Source organism: Chamaea fasciata, unplaced genomic scaffold (genome assembly GCF_029207755.1).
Source record: "Chamaea fasciata isolate MVZ Bird 193981 ecotype frontalis unplaced genomic scaffold, bChaFas1.0.hap1 SCAF_14, whole genome shotgun sequence".
Lineage (NCBI taxonomy): Eukaryota > Metazoa > Chordata > Aves > Passeriformes > Sylviidae > Chamaea > Chamaea fasciata.
Genome location: NW_027094099.1, coordinates 1,122,632 through 1,142,055, shown reverse-complemented (window position 1 = coordinate 1,142,055; position 19,424 = coordinate 1,122,632). Strand labels below are relative to the sequence as shown.

The 19,424-nt window shown below is 48.2% G+C and overlaps 1 protein-coding gene across 1 annotated transcript in view; it reads right to left on the bottom strand.

The window, feature by feature from the left end:
• The window catches only part of PSTPIP1 (proline-serine-threonine phosphatase interacting protein 1), a 50,403-nt gene that overhangs the window by 14,515 nt on the left and 16,464 nt on the right, over nucleotides 1-19,424 (bottom strand). Inside the window, exons 3-7 of the mRNA XM_066195960.1 lie at nucleotides 15,753-15,827; nucleotides 5,331-5,365; nucleotides 4,319-4,425; nucleotides 2,384-2,446; nucleotides 819-917 (exon numbers count right to left, since the gene is read on the bottom strand). Coding sequence (XP_066052057.1) covers nucleotides 819-917; nucleotides 2,384-2,446; nucleotides 4,319-4,425; nucleotides 5,331-5,365; nucleotides 15,753-15,827 — 379 coding nt within the window. The remainder of the gene's footprint in view (nucleotides 1-818; nucleotides 918-2,383; nucleotides 2,447-4,318; nucleotides 4,426-5,330; nucleotides 5,366-15,752; nucleotides 15,828-19,424) is intronic.

Sequence of the window (19,424 nt, the reverse complement as noted above, 5' to 3'; positions counted from 1 at the left end):
GCCATGGAGCACCCTGGGATCCTTCTGCATGAAAGGAGCTGGGTCAGGTTTAGCTGCCATTGAAGCTGTGAAATACTCTGGTGTCATTTTGGCAGGGCCGGGATTCCATCCCGTCTTTGCAGCTAAGCTGCAGGGGTTTGCTCATCAAAGGTTAGGGAATGCTGGAAATAAAATGTAAAGTTCTGATGCTGTTTTTAGAGTCTCCACACCACCACCCCCCACGCTCCTTGAGATGATTTTTGATTCTTTTTGCTTACACTGCACTGCTTTTTATCGAGCCAAAGGGAGTTCATTTATTTTGTTTTCTCCATCTGTTTCACTGTAAAATGTTCCCATTAAAAGTTAGTGAATTGTCAGCTACGAGTATCAAGACGATGCACTGAAGGACTGCAGTGCCTTAATTTCCAACAATTTATTTTTGAGTGTGTAAATTTAGTTGAAATTAAACTCGCCAGAAGGAGAAAAATGTTCAGGAAAAATACGCATTTTAATGTAAGATGCTGTGCCTGCTAAGTGTAAGAGACCAAAAGGCAAAGCTAAGTGCATGACGTATTTTTGACTTGTTTCTTTTACTTAATGAATAATTTCAGAGAAAAATCTCATTCAGTTCCCTGTCAGGATTCACAGAGCAATTGGATCGCAGCCTGGGATAAATTAATTAGATAACTTAGTCCCTTCCCAGAGGATTCTTTGGGGTTCATTTGAAGACAAAGCAGCCCCTGGCATTCTGTAGAACGGGTTGGTTAGTTGTCTTCTCCTGTGCCTTGAGAAGGTAAAGCCCCAGTGCTCCCCCTGAGCAGCAGAGCCACCTCTGGTACCTTTTCTGTTTGCTTCTGGTTCCCTGAGGCGCTGGTGCGTTCGAAGGACTGCTCGGCCTCGTCCGCCTCCCTGCACTTCTGCTCGTAGGTCTTCTTGGACTGGGGGAAATGAAACCAAATGTGAGGGTCTGCCTGGGGGAACAAGGCTGGGCTCCCCCCACAGGGATGTTCCAGACACTTTCTTGTTCGCAGCTTGGGGGAGCAAACCCAGTTTGGGCCATAGAAAAAAATCCCAACGGCACCGTGAGGAGGCAAAAAAATAGAACTGAACCGTTGGAGTAGGGGCTGACAGCAGAAATGGCATCCTTTTCCTGCAGCCCTGAAGTTGTTTGTTTTGTACAACTGCAGCTCCCTGCAGGGCTCAGGAATGCACAGGCTGCTCTGCCACCACTGGTGCCTCAGACATCTGCCCGAGCAACCACAGAGAGGTGAACCTGGGAGCCCACGTTCCCGGGGGGCCGTGGGGCGGGTTGTCATGGGTTGCCCTGGCCTTTGCTCCAAGCTGGGAGGAGGAGCCAGCCCCCCCATAGGCAGCAGTCTTGGTGTAGTTCTCAGAAGCAAGAGAAATCTTTATTTGCACCAAAACGTCTCTGTATCTTAGAGATGCACTTAGAACAAGCATGTTTCAAACAAAAAAATAAAATTGTTAATACACTTCCAACTGTAGCACTGACAGGTCTGCAACCACTTTCTTTTAGAGGCAGTTGACCACTGGAAACCAAACCCAGCTGCCTGTAGTTTCTGTTGATGTCTTAAGTTTTAGCTTTCATCTTTTTTAGATTCTATACTGCCTTAATGTGTAACTCTGAACTTCACATTAAGTGTTAGTAAGTTCTCTTCACAGGGTGGTCAGACAAAACAATCCTTTTCCAGCTTGAGAACCGAGGACAGCGTTAGAGCCTCAGGCCCAAAAGCATAAACAGTGGTGAATTGAAGAGAGCAAACCAGGAGGATGGGACTTCATAGCCTGAAGCTGTAAGTGGACAATTACCCCCAAAATATAAATGGACCAAAACTTATAGAGGTGTGAAAACTCATGACCAGTTGTGCACCTTGAGTCCATCTTGGGTCTTTCACGGGCAGAGCCCTGGCTGGGCTCTTGTACTGCCCAAGGTGTATCCTTGGAATGTCTTTCAATGAATGCCTTCTTTATTCCTTTAACTCTGTCTAGCCTCCGTTCCGGGTCAGCCTCTCTAGGCCTCACTGTACCTGCAAGCTTTCCAGCTGCAGAGGATTCCTCCTGCCTACAAGATTCCCTCACTGTTCTTAAAACTGTGCTTACACACACTGAAAAATGATCTTCACTCCTCTAAGTACCCTTGCCTAGAAAGAATGAAATCTGTTTGACCTGGGGCACCGTTCATCCCGTATTAACCTTGTGGACACTTTTCAGTGGGTGCAGCAGGGAAGATCAGCTTCCTCCTCACAGCAGGAATGCCATCTTCCCTCCCTCACACTCTTGCACACTCACACAACTTTGACCTTTGTTTAAATGGAGGTACATGTGATACAGATTTTACTGGAGCCAGTTTGCGTGGAAACCTGCCCAAGCCCTCCATGCTTACCTCCATTGTTTTCTTATAATGGGACAGTTTGCTCTTCTGCATCCTCTCCATTGCAGACTCGTACTGTAAGAAACACACACGGGTCAGCATTTCTTCCTTTGGACTTCTTCCCTCTTCAACAGCAGAATTAGGAGAACCAGAGTCGGCCTTGCTATAAGCCACCTCCCTGTGGGGAAAATTACTTCCCTCTGCTTTTACAAATGACAGGTTTCTAAGTGATACAGAGAGCTTCAAAGTGCCAGGTAAAACAATAATCCCAGATAATTCTCCTTTGGGGGTTTCCATTAATAGCAGAGAGGACATTGATCTTAATTTTTTTCCTCCCTTTTTTTTTTTCTTAAGGAGATGAAATACTGCAACACTCAGACACAGTGGGCTCTGCCAACAGGGTTTTCCTTTGCTGGTGCAAGAGCTTGATCCCACCTCTCTGCAGGCCAGACCACTGTCTCACCCACATGAGCACAGGTAGTTGTCCATTTTCAATCCAAGCAATTCCTGTCTCTTTTATATTCCACTGCTTCTGGCAACTTCATGCTCAGTGTGATTTGGTTTCCATGCTGGAGTCATCTGGGCAGTGTTGGAAGGGCAGTGCTGGATTCCCTGTCATGGCTTTAGTTGTGATATGCCCAGCTTTACGTGGCAATGAGATATGCTCCTCCTGGCAGGGGTTGCCTTTCTTCAGGAGGACCTTTGGTCCTTTAACATTTGCATTCTGCCCAGGCAAAACTCTCTCCAGGGCTACCCAGATGCTTGTTTCACATTGGGCACAGTCCTGAGACAGCTACACTACAACACAAATCAGGAGGGATGTTACCAAACTGCTGACACCACCCGGCATGTTTGACGTTGGCTTCCTCACAGCCACATGCTGGACAGAGGAAAAAGCTTATCCAAGACTCCAAAGCAGTTTTTCCTTTTTTTTTTTTTCCTTTGTTTTCTTTTCCCAGGCCCCTCTAACTGTTCCCAGTCGAGTCACAGGCTTACAGTTCTCAGCAGGAGAGAGCCTCTCTGCACATCCCAGTGCCAAAGGGAACGGGGGACAAACGCACACTGATGGACGGGGTGCCCACTGTCTGTCTCTTAATGCCTTATTTGCTTCATCAGATCACTGCCAACCTCAAAGCTCAGTAGCAGCACTGGTTTCATCCACTGTCAGATTCAGAATTCTTTTCTATTCCAAGTTCCTGTGTGTCAGGGGCTTGTAGACACAAGACTTTTGTGCCATCGGATACTAGTTATATGCATTTTCACCTGTTTAAAATTAGCAAAGAAAGGAATATTCATTTTACTCCTCCGTCACTCATTGCTGTAAGAGTTAAGGGACTGTCCTGTGCCTGTCTTCAACCCCATGGACCCAGAGAAGGTGTGAGTGGTCACTGCTGACTCTATTGAGAGTTATTCTTCAAGACACTTAGGGCTTGTTAAGGGGACGAAATGGCCTTAAATATACTCAATTTTTTATTATACAGCATCAACTAGATGCTACTTATTCCATGCATTTGGAGTTCAGCATGTATTGGTGTTGCATTCAGCGTGACATTAATTTGCTTTCATGTTTTTAAACATCTGTGTTATGCCTTTATTTAGTGAGTGTTGGAGATTGTGCAGGGTCAAAGCAAAGAAACCCATTAGCAAAGGTATAAAAAGAGAGAAAAGGAAGGATTAAGTTCTTACAGAAATAATAATAACAGCATCTGCAGGAACACCAGAGAGAGTAAAAGGGACTAAAGCCTCTGGCTCCTGAGTTCAGAGCACTACTTTATTTCCAGCTGGGAACAGAAAGAGATTTTTGTTCCACAGTCTCATCTATAGAGGGAACAGGGCATGCTGGTAATACTTTATCTTCTTTTGCAAAATTCCCAGCCTATGGCTGGAGACAGGTCATCAGCACAGACCATTGACCCAATCTGTTTCAACATTTCTCTGCTTTCTCACCTTTTTTCTTTGCTCCTTCTGCCTTTCTCGGAACTCCTCTATTCCTTTCAGTTCTTCCTTCAGCATTACTGCCAGCTGGATATGAGAGTTTCCAACACTTTCAATTTCTAAAGCGAACCAGAATTCATATTCAGTCAGTGGCAAGGTCTTTAAAGATAAAGTCACATTTTTTAGGAGATGTTTCTGTGACGTGGCTGTCCTATGAGTTGTCACAAGCAAGGGCAGCCTTTCAAAAGGTCTCCCTTGTGTTTCTGCATGCACGGACATTGCTGAGGGCTCAAGAACAGAGTGAGTTTCTTCATGGCCCCTTTTCCCCCAGCTGCTCCCCTTTCCTTTGGGACTGGGGCTCAGGAGCTGTGGCCTCTGTCATCCCTGTGCGCGCTTTGCCCTGGCTGTGCTGTCGCTGCTCTCGGGAGCTGCTGCCAGCAGTGGCCAGTCATTAGATGAGGCTGCACACTGAGAATTTCCAAGGATCAGCCAGGATGGATTGAATTTCAGAGCACCTGGCTGGTGCTGTTTGAAATGGCTGGGAACTGCTCTGCATTTGTCAGCTTCAGTGCCTCTGAAATGGAAACTCTGCATTTCCCAGAAATGCTGAGCTCCCCTACCCAGGCCCTAAAAATACCTCAGTCAGTCCAGCAGCTGCTTTTCAAGAGGGAGTTTTGGTGTAAACAGCAGGAGCCAGTGACCAGGTACAGTGTCCTACTGGCTCTCATGGTGCTGCATTTTGTGTGTCAAAGGGTTTCTTTGGGCCTTGGGCACATTTAGGAAGTTGGTTTGGTGCCAGTGGCATGCAGAAGAGGGAACGGAGTTCATATCTTGTGACCTGACCCAGATAAAATTTACTTGAAGAACTAGCCGTTTTCTTTGTCACCAGATTGAGTAGGCATCCATTTTCTCCCCTCTTTACACTTCAGGCTGTGGAAGAGAAGCTAGGAATGGTGTGGAGAACAGGATGAGCACATTGGGTGCCTGTGTTCCCCAGGTCAGAAGGGAACAGGGAAATACTCACGTTGCTTGAGCATCTCAAATGCTGCCTTCAGTGTGCTGTGGGGCAGAAACAAGACACTTTATTAGGATTGGCTTCTAAGGGTGGGTTGTGAATCCAGGGAAAAAACTTCTCAGAAACTCCGAGTTCCACATAGAGATAAAAGCCTTAACGGCCTCATAATAAAAGCTGACCACGCTAACAAGCACCACGGCATCAATCTGTTACCATGAGGAAACACAATAAAATGCTCCATGAAGCAGGGAATTGCACCACTCCTTCGGTGCACGCTCAGCCTCAGCCTCGCTGTATTTGTGACCCGGAACGTTTACGGCCGTTTCTCTCGTCTTGCACCTCGCAGGTAGATACGAATGAAACGCCGGCGGCCGGGGGAAATGGGGGTTTTTGGAGCAGTAGCCTGAAGGGTGGAGCGAAACCTGAAGGGTGAAGTAACCCGAAGGGTGGAGCGCTGCATGCGGCCCCATTCCCGTCCTCGGTGCCCCGTCCTGCGCCGCAGCAGCGCCCGCACCGCGCCTGCCGAGCATCCATCCCCGCGGGGCCCGGCCCCCGCCTCCCGCACACAGCCCCGGCTCCTGCCTCCCGCACACAATCCCGGCTCCTGCCTCCCGCACACAATCCCGACTCCTGCCGAGCATCCATCCCCGCGGGGCCCGGCCCCCGCCTCCCGCACACAATCCCGGCTCCCGCCGAGCATCCATCCCCGCGGGGCCCGGCCCCTGCCTCCCGCACACAATCCCGGCTCCCGCCGAGCATCCATCCCCGCGGGGCCCGGCCCCCGCCTCCCGCACACAATCCCGGCTCCCGCCGAGCATCCATCCCCGCGGGGCCCGGCCCCTGCCTCCCGCACACAATCCCGGCTCCCGCCGAGCATCCATCCCCGCGGGGCCCGGCCCCCGCCTCCCGCACACAATCCCGACTCCTGCCGAGCATCCATCCCCGCGGGGCCCGGCCCCCGCCTCCCGCACACAATCCCGACTCCTGCCGAGCATCCATCCCCGCGGGGCCCGGCCCCTGCCTCCCGCACACAATCCCGGCTCCCGCCGAGCATCCATTCCCGCGGGGCCCGGCCCCTGTCTCCCGCACACAATCCCGGCCCCTGCCTCCCGCACACAATCCCGGCTCCCGCCGAGCATCCATCCCCGCGGGGCCCGGCCCCCGCCTCCCGCACACGATCCCGGCTCCTGCCTCCCGCACACGATCCCGGCTCCTGCCTCCCGCACACGATCCCGGCCCCCGCCTCCCGCACACAATCCCGGCTCCTGCCTCCCGCACACGATCCCGGCTCCTGCCTCCCGCACACAATCCCGGCCCCTGCCGAGCATCCATCCCCGCGGGGCCCGGCAGCAAGAGGAGCAAACCGCGCCGGGAAAGCCGGCCGCGCTGCTCAGCACAGAGCTGCTGGATGCGGCCCCATCGCTCAGCGGGACGTGAGAGGGACCCACAGACCGATGTCCTTGGCTAGGGCAGGGCCCCCCCTAGAAGGCACCAGAGATACCCGCAGAGATGTGATGAGAGAGCAAACGGTGTGCAAAAGGCATTTTCGACTTCATCAATTCCTCTGGCTCTGAATCCGCAGGCTGGCAGGGTGTTTGCATACACAGGAGGCAGGGCTGGGGTGTGACTCGGGAGTTTTCAGATCTAGAGATGATCCCTTCAGGTCCCAGAGCTCCTGGAAGGAATCGGTTCTGGGGTCTCCATGGAGGCCGGGGCAGAGCTGCTGAATGAAGAGCCCCAAATCTCCCTGGCTACTTGGAGAGCCCGAGAGAGGCCGCTCTCACTCCCAGCCACGAGCAGCCACAGATGGGCAGGGAAATCTGCATCCCTTGGGCCACTTCAGGAGCGTTGAGAGGCTCAGGAAGGATCCTGACTGCCCTGTGCTCATCTGGGCTGGACATCTGCGTGCTGATCAAAGCTTGCTCTCCCGGCACTGAGGCTGCCTTGCCAGGCATAAGGAAAAAGCACAAGCGAGGGGAAAGGCTGGGCCTGTCCTCGGCAAAAACCGCCTGGAAACCCATCCCAGGTCTACGTTTGTGGAAACACAAGGAAAAGACTTTTAGACAGAAGAGAAGAGTTTCTCGTTTTGGGTTTTTTTCATATTTCAATTACATTGTGGTGAATCTCCTGAGATAAGCCGGGGAGAACATTCCAGATTGAGTACTTTAAAGTGTTTTCCTAACCATACTTACACATTTGAAGGTTTATTTTGTAAAAAGTTAGTGAAATTTTGATGGAAACTAAATTTTCACACCACAAAGGAAACAAGCATTATTAGTTTCAGCTAATTAAAAGCCTGACATTAAAAGCCAAGTTGAATATCAGCAGCAGAGATAGCTTTTTCTCACCTAAAAGATCTAATGGATTATTTTGAAAATATAAATATATACAAGGAGTAAAATTGTCTTTTCCAGTCAGTGATTTCCAATAGGAGATGGTGAACGTGCTAACAGCTTCATTCCTGAAACAGGTAAATACTGGAATTTTTAAAATAGAGGGCTCTTGCAAACCGGGCATAGTGTTTGCATTCTGTGTTAATTTATCTTTCAGTGAGATTTTTTTTTTCCCTTTTCTGTTGGTGATTCAAGTTCTGCAGAAACTGGCCAAATTGCTTTAGTGAATAATGAAAATGAGCACTTTCTCAGTACATATCAAGGACAAAAGCAGTTTGCTGCTTTTTTGGTTTCCAGACACCTGAGCTCCCAGGGCAGTTCAGGGCCACAAGCCTCCCATGGAGCTGTTCTCCTTTTCGCTGGCTCTCTGTAGGCCAAGGGGGTCTCTGGTGTAATAATGCACCCGCCTATGACCCAAAGAGGGATCAGTTTGTCCCCTGCATGGTCTCTAATGGCCTTTTCCTCCTTCTGTGAAGGATTTGTCCAGCCAATTCCATGGCTGCTGACTGGTGCAAGTGGATTGAAATAGACTTAAGCCATTTCCTTCCTTATTTTTATAATAATTTTCTAAAGTCGGTGAATTGGATCCTTACATCCTTACAGGGCTTAAGGGGGCAGCAAATGTGTCAACATGCCAAGTTATACATGTGGGAGAGAATAGATCAATCAAATTTTGACCTGTGGATCCATCAGGACTCCCTTAACGACTCCTGGGCTGCAGCAGCCGAGCTATGGATTTGCTCCTGGACGTTCTAATTAGATCAGTGAAATATTTCAGTGTTTCACAGGGTTTAATGGAAGTGACTCCTGTAGCTGACAGACGAATGAGTTTTAGTTTTGTCTGTGCCGGTGTGGATGTACAGCACCTATTACCTATTGCTTCTGGGTGGGTTAGGCTTTCTAGTGGGATTGATACGGGCTTTACTCCGAGGCATCCAACTCTCCTGGACACTCTGGGAGAGTGTTTTACCCTCAGCAGATGCTGCTGCTTAACAGTCTGGTAGTAACAGATTTTTTGTGTTTGTCCTGTGGCTAAATTAGAAAACTTAGGGTTAAAAACAATTCAAGCACCACTAAAGTTTGACACCATTTGCGTTTGGTTTTTTGTTTCTTTTTTGGTTTTTGGGGGGTTTTTTTGTAGGTTTTTTGGGGGTTTTTTGTGGGTTTTTTTGGTTGTTTTTTTGTTTTGTTTTTAATTGTTCATTTCTGAGATTTGCACATACATTCTGGAAGACTGTCAAACCACTCTGGCTTAAAGACAGAGCTCCTGCCCTCCCTTTGGGCACCCCCCCCTGCAGAATCCCGCAGGTGTCTCCTTGAAAATAAGGCTGCACACAGATTTACTGTGTGCTTGTTAAACGACTCCCTGTTGCACATTGATAGATTCTATTTGTCAAAATTAATTCTGGGTGGAAAGAGGAGCGCCTGACTGTGGAGCAAGAGGGAACAGCCAGAACAGAGCCTGTGCCACAGCCGCTGCAGCAACTTCGAGGGGGCTTTGCCATCTAGTGGCTACAATATTCTTACCGCGTTGCTTTGGCTGTTCATGCCTTTTTATGCTTTCTCTCTCTCTTTGTTTTTGGACCCTGTTTTCGCTGAAACACTGAGCTGCGCCGGGCAGTCCTCTGTGCTGTGGGCACCATCAGGAATTGCTCTGTCTGCCCGCTTCACAGCCATCAAGAGCTGAATTTGGTGGCACGAGAGATGTAATTAGCAGAGCCCTGTCAGTGGCAGGGCTTCAGTGACAGATATCCTCACCACACACACTGCTGCACCACACTGTTTTGTCTCTTCAAATTTTTTCAACTTTAAATTTGATAGTTTGGGCACTTTCCCACAGTACTTTGCCTTTAGACACTGGGTTAACTGAGTAATTTAGAGAGCTCCTTTATATCTTGCACACAGGAAGGTAAAGCAGGTTCCTCTAACCGGAAAACCACAGATTGTTTTAAATTTTCTTTCTTTTCTACCTTTGCTTGGTGAATAGAAGTCTGAAATAACCCCACCTTCCTTTCCGGTAGGTTTCTATTTTGACATTAGTAAGATTTACAATGTTCAGTTGTTCTTGTAATTTTTAAAAAATACCTTTTGTGAAACTGAGAGGAGCGTGTGCCAGATGAACCCTACCGAGTTCCCAGCAGTCCCGTCCCCCCGCAGGCTCTGGGACCGTGGATCCCGAGGGCAGAGTTGTGAAACCCCCACAGTGCCGGTCCCCTCTGAGGCCACCCTTAACGTCTGCCTTCCTCCCGGCACGCAGGAACACCCAGTGGGGTTTGACCAGCAGTCCCTTCTGTGAGGCCCAGTGGTGGCGGCAAAGCGTGGGGACACGTGTCCGAAATCATCCGGTCTCAAATCATTCACGCCTGGGACTGTGCCTGTGTTGCAAAAGAGAAATGAAGGGGGAGCAGCCGTGCTCTTCCAACAGGGAGGAAACTGAGTCCCAGCCCAGTGCCAGGCCAGGCACACAGCAGTGTCTCACATTCTTTAGTGGGCGTGTGGCAAAAACACTGCAGAATGAATCTTGCCAGGACGTTTTCTTGTTCTCAGAAGAGCTATAAACAGAAAGGCAGCGCCCCTCAGAGCAGCTGGAAGGATTTGTGTCCAGGTCCCAGCTGGGCTGTGGTGTGGAACCACATGAGTTGTCACATCGGCTGCTGCAGAGGCTGCACTGTGCACCAGGCTGGGCTCAGTGACAGCCTGGGGATTTTGTGGTTTCATGGCTTCCTTTGTGCTGTGGGATGTTCACACCCATGTTCTGCTGCTGGGATATTTCCAGGTATGTGTCAGGAGTGGCAGCAGCTGAGGGGAAGGGGCTGTGTCATCACACCAGGGCTTGTCACTGGGAGCACAGAGATGTCACCCCAGACTTGACTGGGGCAGGGGGGCAGACAGGAAGACATCTCCCCATTCCCTCTCCTCCCTGTAAATCTGTGCCCATAGACAACAAATTAGATCCTTTGTGGCTCCAGAATGAGCTGTGCCATCCAAGTCAAAGGTTAAAACAGTCAAAACATATTTTGTTAACTTTAACATAAAACTAGATTTCCTCACATCTCTCAGAAAGAGAGCAGCACCGCTCAAAAATGCCTGTCCTCATCACCAGAGAGCTTATCTAGCTCAAATTTAACAGGGACTGAGGCAGAGGCTTAGGCCCATTTTCAGAGTCCTGAAAGTTCAAAGTACTAGAGTATAAATTCTGTGTGAGTTCAGAACATTTGGGTGGAGAATAGGCGACCATGGAAGGATGTGACCTTCCAAACTGACTTTTAGCTCCAGTTCAAAAATGCCTACTTTGTGTGGAATAATACAGAGGATTCTGTATATTAAGTGACAGACGCACTATTTTTATCCACAGGAAGCAGCAATTGGCATTTCATTACAGTTGCCCCCACCTCACACTCACTGAAATGTTCTATTTCAGGCATTGCAGAGAAGAGCAGAGCACGCATGGGCTTGAAGGAACTGCCCTTTCCCGAGGTCCTCAGGAAACGGTAGTGGGGAGAAAAGGATGAAAAACGTAGGAAATCATATCCATGAGAAGAGACAAGCAGAGCAAATGACAAAAATAGCTGTTGTCAGCTTGGCAGAGTTTAACCGGCTAGCGTGTGTTTACATCAGTCATTTTACAGAAGAGCTGAGCTCCCAGAGGCCCTGGTTTGGCTGGAGCTGAGCATGCAGCTGAGAACTGGGCTCTGTGGCATGTTCTGCTTTCATGTTGCTGTGCTGAAGAGCTGCCCAAGGCCACTGCATGGAAATTCCCAGGCACCTTGCAGCCAGAAAGGTGTTTCCTCTTAAAGGCACAAGCTCTGCTGAGAGTCATCTCCGGTGTGAGAGGCACCATTGCTGCGCACACTCCCAGCAGACAGCTGCAACTGTGATCTCAGTTTGTAACTTGGCTGCAAATCCCAGTTTCTCTACATCCTCTCCCAGGTGTGCCCCACCGAGAGTACAAATACTGCAGTTTAAACTTCAAAACCTGTCGTTCTTTCTCCCCTGCTGGGTATGGGTATAAGCTGTCATTTGCCAAGAAACCATGGCTGTAGGTTTGTCATCGCCTTTTTGTAATTTCTTTTATAAGTAGAGACCAGGAAATGGTGATGCAGATTTAGTATTTTAGTTCAAAAAGTGGGATAACAGGCATACATGGTTTGACCTATTGACCCAGTGGATGCCAAAATGTTTCAGGGTTTTAAATAAGAAAAAGAAGGAAACACTGGAGGCTATTCCATAGGAAGCTGCTGCTGGTGTGGCAGCCTGTGAACTCACGGATTGCTGTGGGAGAAGATTGTTTAGAAGAAATATCTTCATATGCTTGCCCTGTTGTCCTACCCTTCCCTTGGGATCTGGTCTTGGGGACAGAAAGTTAAGCTGAAGGGCTTAGTCTGAGCCTGTGTGATCCTTCCTGCAGTCTTAGACCGAAGTGTGTGCATCCTTCTGTGCATTGGAATGAGCTTGCCAAGGCCTGTAGCAACTGCTGAGTGAGAGCTGTGCCATGAGTTGGGAGGAGCAGCCTCCCCTCCCTACGGGAAGGAGTTTGTACCAGCTGCAGTGCTTTTGGCAAGGACAAGCAGCTGCACCGTGGAGTGACAGTGTCCTTTGGCTGGTGGCACCTAAAGGGAACTTTTATTTCTTGAGTTGGAAGCTCAAGAAACAAAAAGAAATTTGTTTGCTATGTCAGTGGCATCCAGCACCAGCTTCTTTTAGAAACCCCATCTTGTTTCTTTAAAAAAAAACAGAGAAGGTGCAACATGTCTGCCTTGCTGGTTTTGGTGCTGTCAGACACATTCAGACCTGTGGGCTCCCCACAGCCAGTTCTGACCCCACGTCTCCAGCAGCAGCACCCAGACCTGGTCCCCTACCAGCTCTGAGGTCAGAGTAGTTCTCGCGTTTCTGGGCTGGGGAGGCCGCAGTGGACACGCGACGTGTGTCTGTCACCAGGTCACTGCTGTCACTGCTGGGCTCACACTGAAGTGCCTGGCCTGCAGCTGTCCCTGCCAGGCTTCAGACAAAGCTCTCCAGCAGAGGAGCTGGAGCCGTGCGGAGGGAACAGCCCAGGGACACACATCCTGACGGCTGCTGTCACCTGGAGTTTTCCCAAATCAAGAGACAGTGGTCCCGGAGTTGCTGTTACATTCCAGTAAGCTTTCCCTACAATCTTCCTTTGGAGTCAGCAAACAAAAAAGGGCAGTAGAATCTATTCATACATTTAGCTGAGTTCAGCAAGTTTCTCCGGCTGGAAAAGAATTTGAGGGGAGAAGGAGCAAGCCTGAAAGAAAAGTTGAAATTGTTCTTTTCTTTTATTCAAAAGTAAGAGCCTTTAAAGTATAGGGGAGGCTTGGGGCAGAGCTGTTTTCTGCAGCGATGGCCACTGCCTGGTGCAGTGTGCCATCACCTTCTCCAGGCTGCTCTGGTGCTTGGCATTTACTCACTGTGCTCATTCCCTGCACCTTGTTTTGTGCCTGTCCTGACTGTGCTGAAATATCAGCCTCGGCCTGTAGTTGTTTCTCTTAAGGTCTTCTGGGAATCCTCTCATAGTGGAGGGTTTTGGGTGTTTGTTGTGGATGAATTTTTTATGTTCCTTTTATTGATTTTTTGAGAGGGTATCAGGTACCCTCCTGATATTGGGAACTACTGGGGTGTGAAATAATTTCCCAGAAGTGACAGAAAGCCTTTGTATCTGAGATATTTAAGAGGTGGCTAAATTTAAGACTAGAGGATAATAATTTTGCATTAGCAAGAAAATGACTGAGTGATTTAAAATTAGTAATTCCTGCTCCTCTGCCATACATGGCATGGCACAGGAAGGTCTAAAAAATGTTATGCAAAAAACCCCTGGAAGCTACTTTTCTTCTCTGGTGATTGTCAGATGGAAGTTTTAGGTACAAATACATTAGACTTTAAGAAATACTGCTACCCAAAGCTGCATTTGAAGATGTGAACAGCCCTGTTCAGCCTGTCAGGTGCTTGTAATTCTATTAGGACCTAGTATGCTAGACGATAATAGGGAGTCCTATAAAGAGAAAACACTTGGAAAAATGCACTGGGACAGTTGAAGCACAGTTATTTCAAGCTCTTCTTATTACAGGGAGTACACAGATTCCCTCCCTCAGGTCTCCCTGAAGGACTGACCTTGGAGGCAGAACTGCTGCCAGCAATCAGTGTCATATAAACAAACAGGAATTTCACACCGTGGAGAACAGACAGACAAAGAAAATCCAACAATTTTAAGGCATCAAAAGCAAACACTGCATTTTCTTATGTTGCTCCAGCCCTGGACAGACTTCGGTTTTCTCTGATTTTTTGTTTGTCCTGGACAAATGCCCTCCACTGTCTGTGTAATTGCTTAAACAATCAGAGGACACTGGATGAGAGAGAGCTGAGTGTCCTCTCTGCTTCAGGACAGGCACAGTGAGACGCTTGCTGTGACAAAAACATCAGTGCAGAGCTGGTCTCTCCCTGACCAGGTGTGGGTGATGGAAACACACTAAATCCTCTGCAGCACAGCTTTGTCCGTGTATTCAGCCTTCCCTCCACGCCAAGCTGTAAAATTGCTGGATCAAAGTGGAGCTGGGCCCAAGTCCAAACTTCCCCCAAATTGAGGGGAACTTGGATCCATATCCCAACACTGGGACTTGGCTTTGCTTCTAAATCAAGCTCTCATAATCTCTTGGGAAAAGGCAGACCCATGAATTGTCCACTACGCCACTGAGGGGCAGCCAAAGCTGCTTCTTGCTGAACAAATTTCCTCTGCCTGCCCTGTATTGCCAGTAAAGGAGTTGAGGTGAAGCCTTTCTTTAATCCTGGAATGCTGATCTCAGCCTTTGTGTTGAGAAGAACCCGTCCATCCTTAATCTGATGTTTTAATTTCAGAATATTTCCTCTTCTCCTTCTTTTCACCAATTAGGTCAGTGAACTGAGCCCCCAGGAAGGCAGAAGCCATCTGCAAGGACTGTGGGACCCCTGGGTGCTGCTCAGGGGCCAGGCAGAGCCGGAGCATTGGCAGGGAAAGCCTTGCACCTTCTCCTGGCATTACCCAGCACTTGGCGGAGCTCAGCAGCGTCTGTGCCAGCCTGGCCGTGCCACCACCGAGTCACAGCAGTGCTCTGGGATTTCTGGCACCTGCCTGCCATGGCAGGGCAAGGCTCTGGGGTCAGCCTTAGCCATAAAATACGGCCAGGAGACCTCTAGCACTGGGAGTGATAAACCAACATGGAAAGGAGACTGCAATTAAGAAATGAGGTGTGGGATGGAGGAAGGGAGCCGGCCCCAGGGATCAATAGAGCTGGTTTGTGTTTAGATTGAGGTCTTCTCTCTCAGAATTGTCTTCTGTGACCCCACATCTTCATCCTCTGCCACCTTATTACTGTATTATGACTTGTTACAATAATGACAAAATGTCTCATTATTGCTGCTGCCATCGATAATAGCAGCAGTTTATCAGCAGTGTTTATTAAGTTAAATTCCATTCCAACATCTATCTTCCCCTCCCAACACAATTGATACATAATTTAAGAGAGTAATGGAGGGGACAGAGAAAAATATATGGCATCTTAGTGTATTTCAGCAGTTCCACTGAATTATTTCAAATTAGGTCCTTTCAAAGAGATTTACATTTTGTATTCCTAAGCTACGCCCTTTTTCCTGCTGCAGAAGCTGATTTTTGGGGTCTTTGTATGTTTTTCTGTTGTGTTCATCAGCTTTCCAGAATTGTCAAGCCACCACCTGAAACATTTCACAATCCTTTCCTTTCTTCTTTTTCCCCCATCACTTAGTCTGCTTTTGGAAGCAAATATTAAACATGAAAAATCTTGAAATTAAAAAAATTCTCAGGAAAGGACCTACTGGCAGTTTCCAAATAGAGACTTTGTGAATCCCACTGTGAAGGACTGTGGTGTTTCCCCACTTTCCCTGTACATCGTGAAGAGCTGTGTAATGCACTGAAGTGAGTGGCTGTGACCCCATCCATAGGCAAAATACAGGAGTCTGACATGTATTTCAAAATAATTTTGTTTGCAATAAAAAGAAAATAATCCCTTACTTGATTTCTGTTTGTCCTCCGGCTTTTCGGGCGATTTGAACCAACTCTTTCCCATATCTCTCTTCTGCTTGTGCTCTGTTAAAAGAAAAACTTATTCAGTTTCTCTTAGTGGTACCAGGATCACCTTCATACAAATCTCGTAATTGTATCTAAGGTGCAAAACATCAGAAATGCAACTTATTTAATTTCTCTGTCTCCTCAATCCTGGTGCTGTTAGTAAACCTCTGAAATATTTTGGATAAGTTATTTCTGGAAGAAAGGAGATAAAAATGAAGCCCATCTTCATGGCTCTGGTTTACTGTGGAATGCCATGAACTGCTCTGCCTCCAAATCATGGATTCACAGGAAGAAGGAGGTGAACAGAGATGAGGTGAAGGTGTTCAGGACAGAGCAAAAGGAACCTAAAAATCACGGCTGACTTGATCCACGGAAACACCGACTGCGAGGAGAGTGAAGAGTGGATTTCAAAGGATCCATTCAAGAGCTGTTGAGAACTGATGGGAGCCAGGGTAGCAGGAATATTTCTAATCATTAGAAAGATGAGGCACAGCTGGAGAGGTGCTGTGGAGGCCGAGGGGGAAGGAGCCCTGGTGGTTGTGTGGTGAGGCTGGGGCAGCCTTGTGGAAGGGACGATTTGCGGTGGATCACCTAATGGGGAACTGTAACTGGTGACTCAGGAAAGTGGTTCTGTTTCTATGGTTAATAAAGGAACACAAATATTCCTTTGCTCTTTTCCCTTCCCCCAGCACTGGAGGAAACTTCTACTATCTTTTAAAAAGTATTTGTACTAAATGTGTTACTTCCTTTCTCCTGGGTGCAAGTCCAAGGTAGAATCAAGTTGTCAGTCTTTGAGTAGCTGCTGGAAACGATTGAATGGTCAGTTATAAATGATGAACAGATAGCCTGGTGCTAACCTGGGGGGAGGGATGACTTTGTTTAGGGTAAGTCCAGTTCTCAAGAGCAGCTTCAAAGTGTTTCAAACCGTTTTGGCCTGAAATTTGGCACCTTAGAGAAAAGTACTCTCTGTTCAAAAAATGAATTTGATGTGGGTGCAAGGCCCTAAAACCCTGCTGGGTATTAGTCCCATCAGTCTTCCCACTTGGCCAGGAGGTGCCTTGTTTATCTTTGCTGAGTTCCAGCAGTTTGAGGGCTGCTCTTGCAGGGTCCTGGAGAATGTCCCAGCACCCTTCCTGCCGCCCCCAGGCTCTGGGAGCACCTTGCCTGGTAGCCAAGGCAAATCCACCATCCCCTGGGACCAGAGGCAGGCTCATCCCAGGACTCTCCCCAGCCCAAGGGGATCAGTGAGGCTGCAGCCACTGCAGCAGCAGAGAGTGCTCCTGGCCTCTGTCCATGACTCCCGTGAGTGGAATGCTGCATGTGCTGCCCTCCTGCACTGGGAACTGCCGTGTTTTGGGGTGGGGCTGTTCCTGCAGCATTGTTTGGCACTCCTGCTAGAGGAACAGGGGGCAAAATATGGTAACAGGCCACGCAGAGACACCACTTCTATTTCATGCTAGATGAATGACATTTCATCAAAATGGAAGTACACTCCGGACACATCATGCAGCAGAAGAGTATATTAATTTTCTTCTGATTTTAGTACCAAGAAACACTTCCGTGTCAGAGGCTTTGCTTAGTGCCGGTGCCTGTGCAGCAATGAGAACTACTCTGGTGCTGCAGTCCCACTTTGCTTGCTCATTACACAAGTATATCATGGGAAAAAAAGCACTTTTAAGCCAGTCCCAGCTCCTGAAACCTCAGCATGGATGGTACTGGACTAGCCCAGGGTCAGAGGAATTTAACAGGAGGCTGATACCATCTCTTCACATCTGCGTGCCACTTTTCCCACTTTCCAGTGCTCCTGCACACAGCCTCTAGGTTTCCCTGCAGCCATCCAGAGATGGAACATACTTTGTGTTTTAACCCTGGGCTTTGTTCTGGAGTACAATTGCTTTCCCACTCCCAAACCTCTTAGGCCTTTCTCTGGGCCAGTTAGGGGTATTTGTGGTTGGAAAACCGATGGAATGTTAGTGTGGCCAGGGCAGCTGGGTTCAGGACTGAACCCAAGCAGTCCTTGCTGAAACTCCAACATGAACCACGTGGTATGGCCAGCCTCTAGAAAGAGAGATCGTTCCATCCTTTGATCATCTGCTGGGTCGTTCCTATGAATGACGTGAGGACAAGCTGAAACAACCATCTGCCAGCAATAAACTGGAAATCACATCTCTGACTCAGTGCCCACTTCTCGTCTCCTTTTCCTCCCCCCAACAGGCACGTACACACACAGGCGCACACACAGACACACGCTCTCTGCGATGCCTCGGGGGTGTGAAAAATCTCATGGAAACATGTGAAAAATGACTGTACATGGATTTTTTTCTTCTCGACGGAAAGAGCTTTGTGACTCCACCACAAAGCAGGAAAATCTTCACCCTGCACCTTTCAGAAGCCTCTGCAATGTTTTGGAAGGAGCACAGGCGTGTGTAGCATCTGATGCAGAATTGCACCACCCGAGGCCTGCAGTGCAGTTCTGATCTCTGTAAGTTATGAGGCACAAAGGAGCTATTTTAAACAGCTGCAGCTAAGTTGGCTTCAGGCAGATGTGACTTCAGGACTGTCTGATGTGTGCCAACATAACAGGCTTCCACTGGTGGTCGAGAAGAGCAACTTAAATAACTTCAGGTTTTGATGGGAGACTTCACACACTGTGAAAGAGCCACCTTTGAGTCTGACAGCTCACACCCCCTTGAAAGTCCCAGGGCTTTAAAATCAGCCTTCAGAAAACCACCCTAAATCCAAAAAACTAGATGAGGACAGCATGGGAAGAAAAAGCAGGAAGGCAGAGCAGGATTCACAAGGTGACTGTGCTGAGATGAGCTGCTCTGGGATTGCCTGCTGGATGTATAATCCATATTTGTGTGGTCTTTCCTGCATGTCAAGCCTGAGCACGTGTGGGCTTCATGCTACATGCTGAAACTGCTGAAGCCACTTAGAACCAAATTTCAGAGCTGCTTTTCAAAGTCACAACTACAAAAACGGACGGCAAAGGAGCCAGAGCAGCAGTGTGATACATATTTTCTCACCCACAAAATTGTCAGCTGTCCATGGTTACTGTTGAGAAGCACCAAGAAGCACATCATCAGGAACATAAACTACAACATCGTTACTCAAAGCCTGCTAAGGCTGGTGAACAACGGGGGCTGGTTTAGGTGTCTGGGTAAGGCTTTAGGTAGCATTTTATGTAGCTTTGTATTTGAAAAACATCTCATTTTTGGTACTGGCAGGAAACTGAAACAGTGCCTGTGGCAACAGCATGTTCAAAGAGAAACAAAAATGTGCAAGTCATTTTTACCCTGCAAAAGGGGAAACTTAAAAATGCTACTTGTGGATGTAGGTGCTCCTGTGTATTTCTGGACCCATAATGAGGGGTTTTAGTGGAGCTCTGGGTTTTTGACTTCTCTCTTTCTCTTCTCTTCTCTTCTCTTCTCTTCTCTTCTCTTCTCTTCTCTTCTCTTCTCTTCTCTTCTCTTCTCTTCTCTTCTCTTCTCTTCTCTTCTCTTCTCTTCTCTTCTCTTCTCTTCTCTTCTCTCTTCTCTTCTCTCTTCTCTTCTCTTCTCTTCTCTTCTCTTCTCTCCTCTCCTCTCCTCTCCTCTCTTCTCTTCTCTTCTCTTC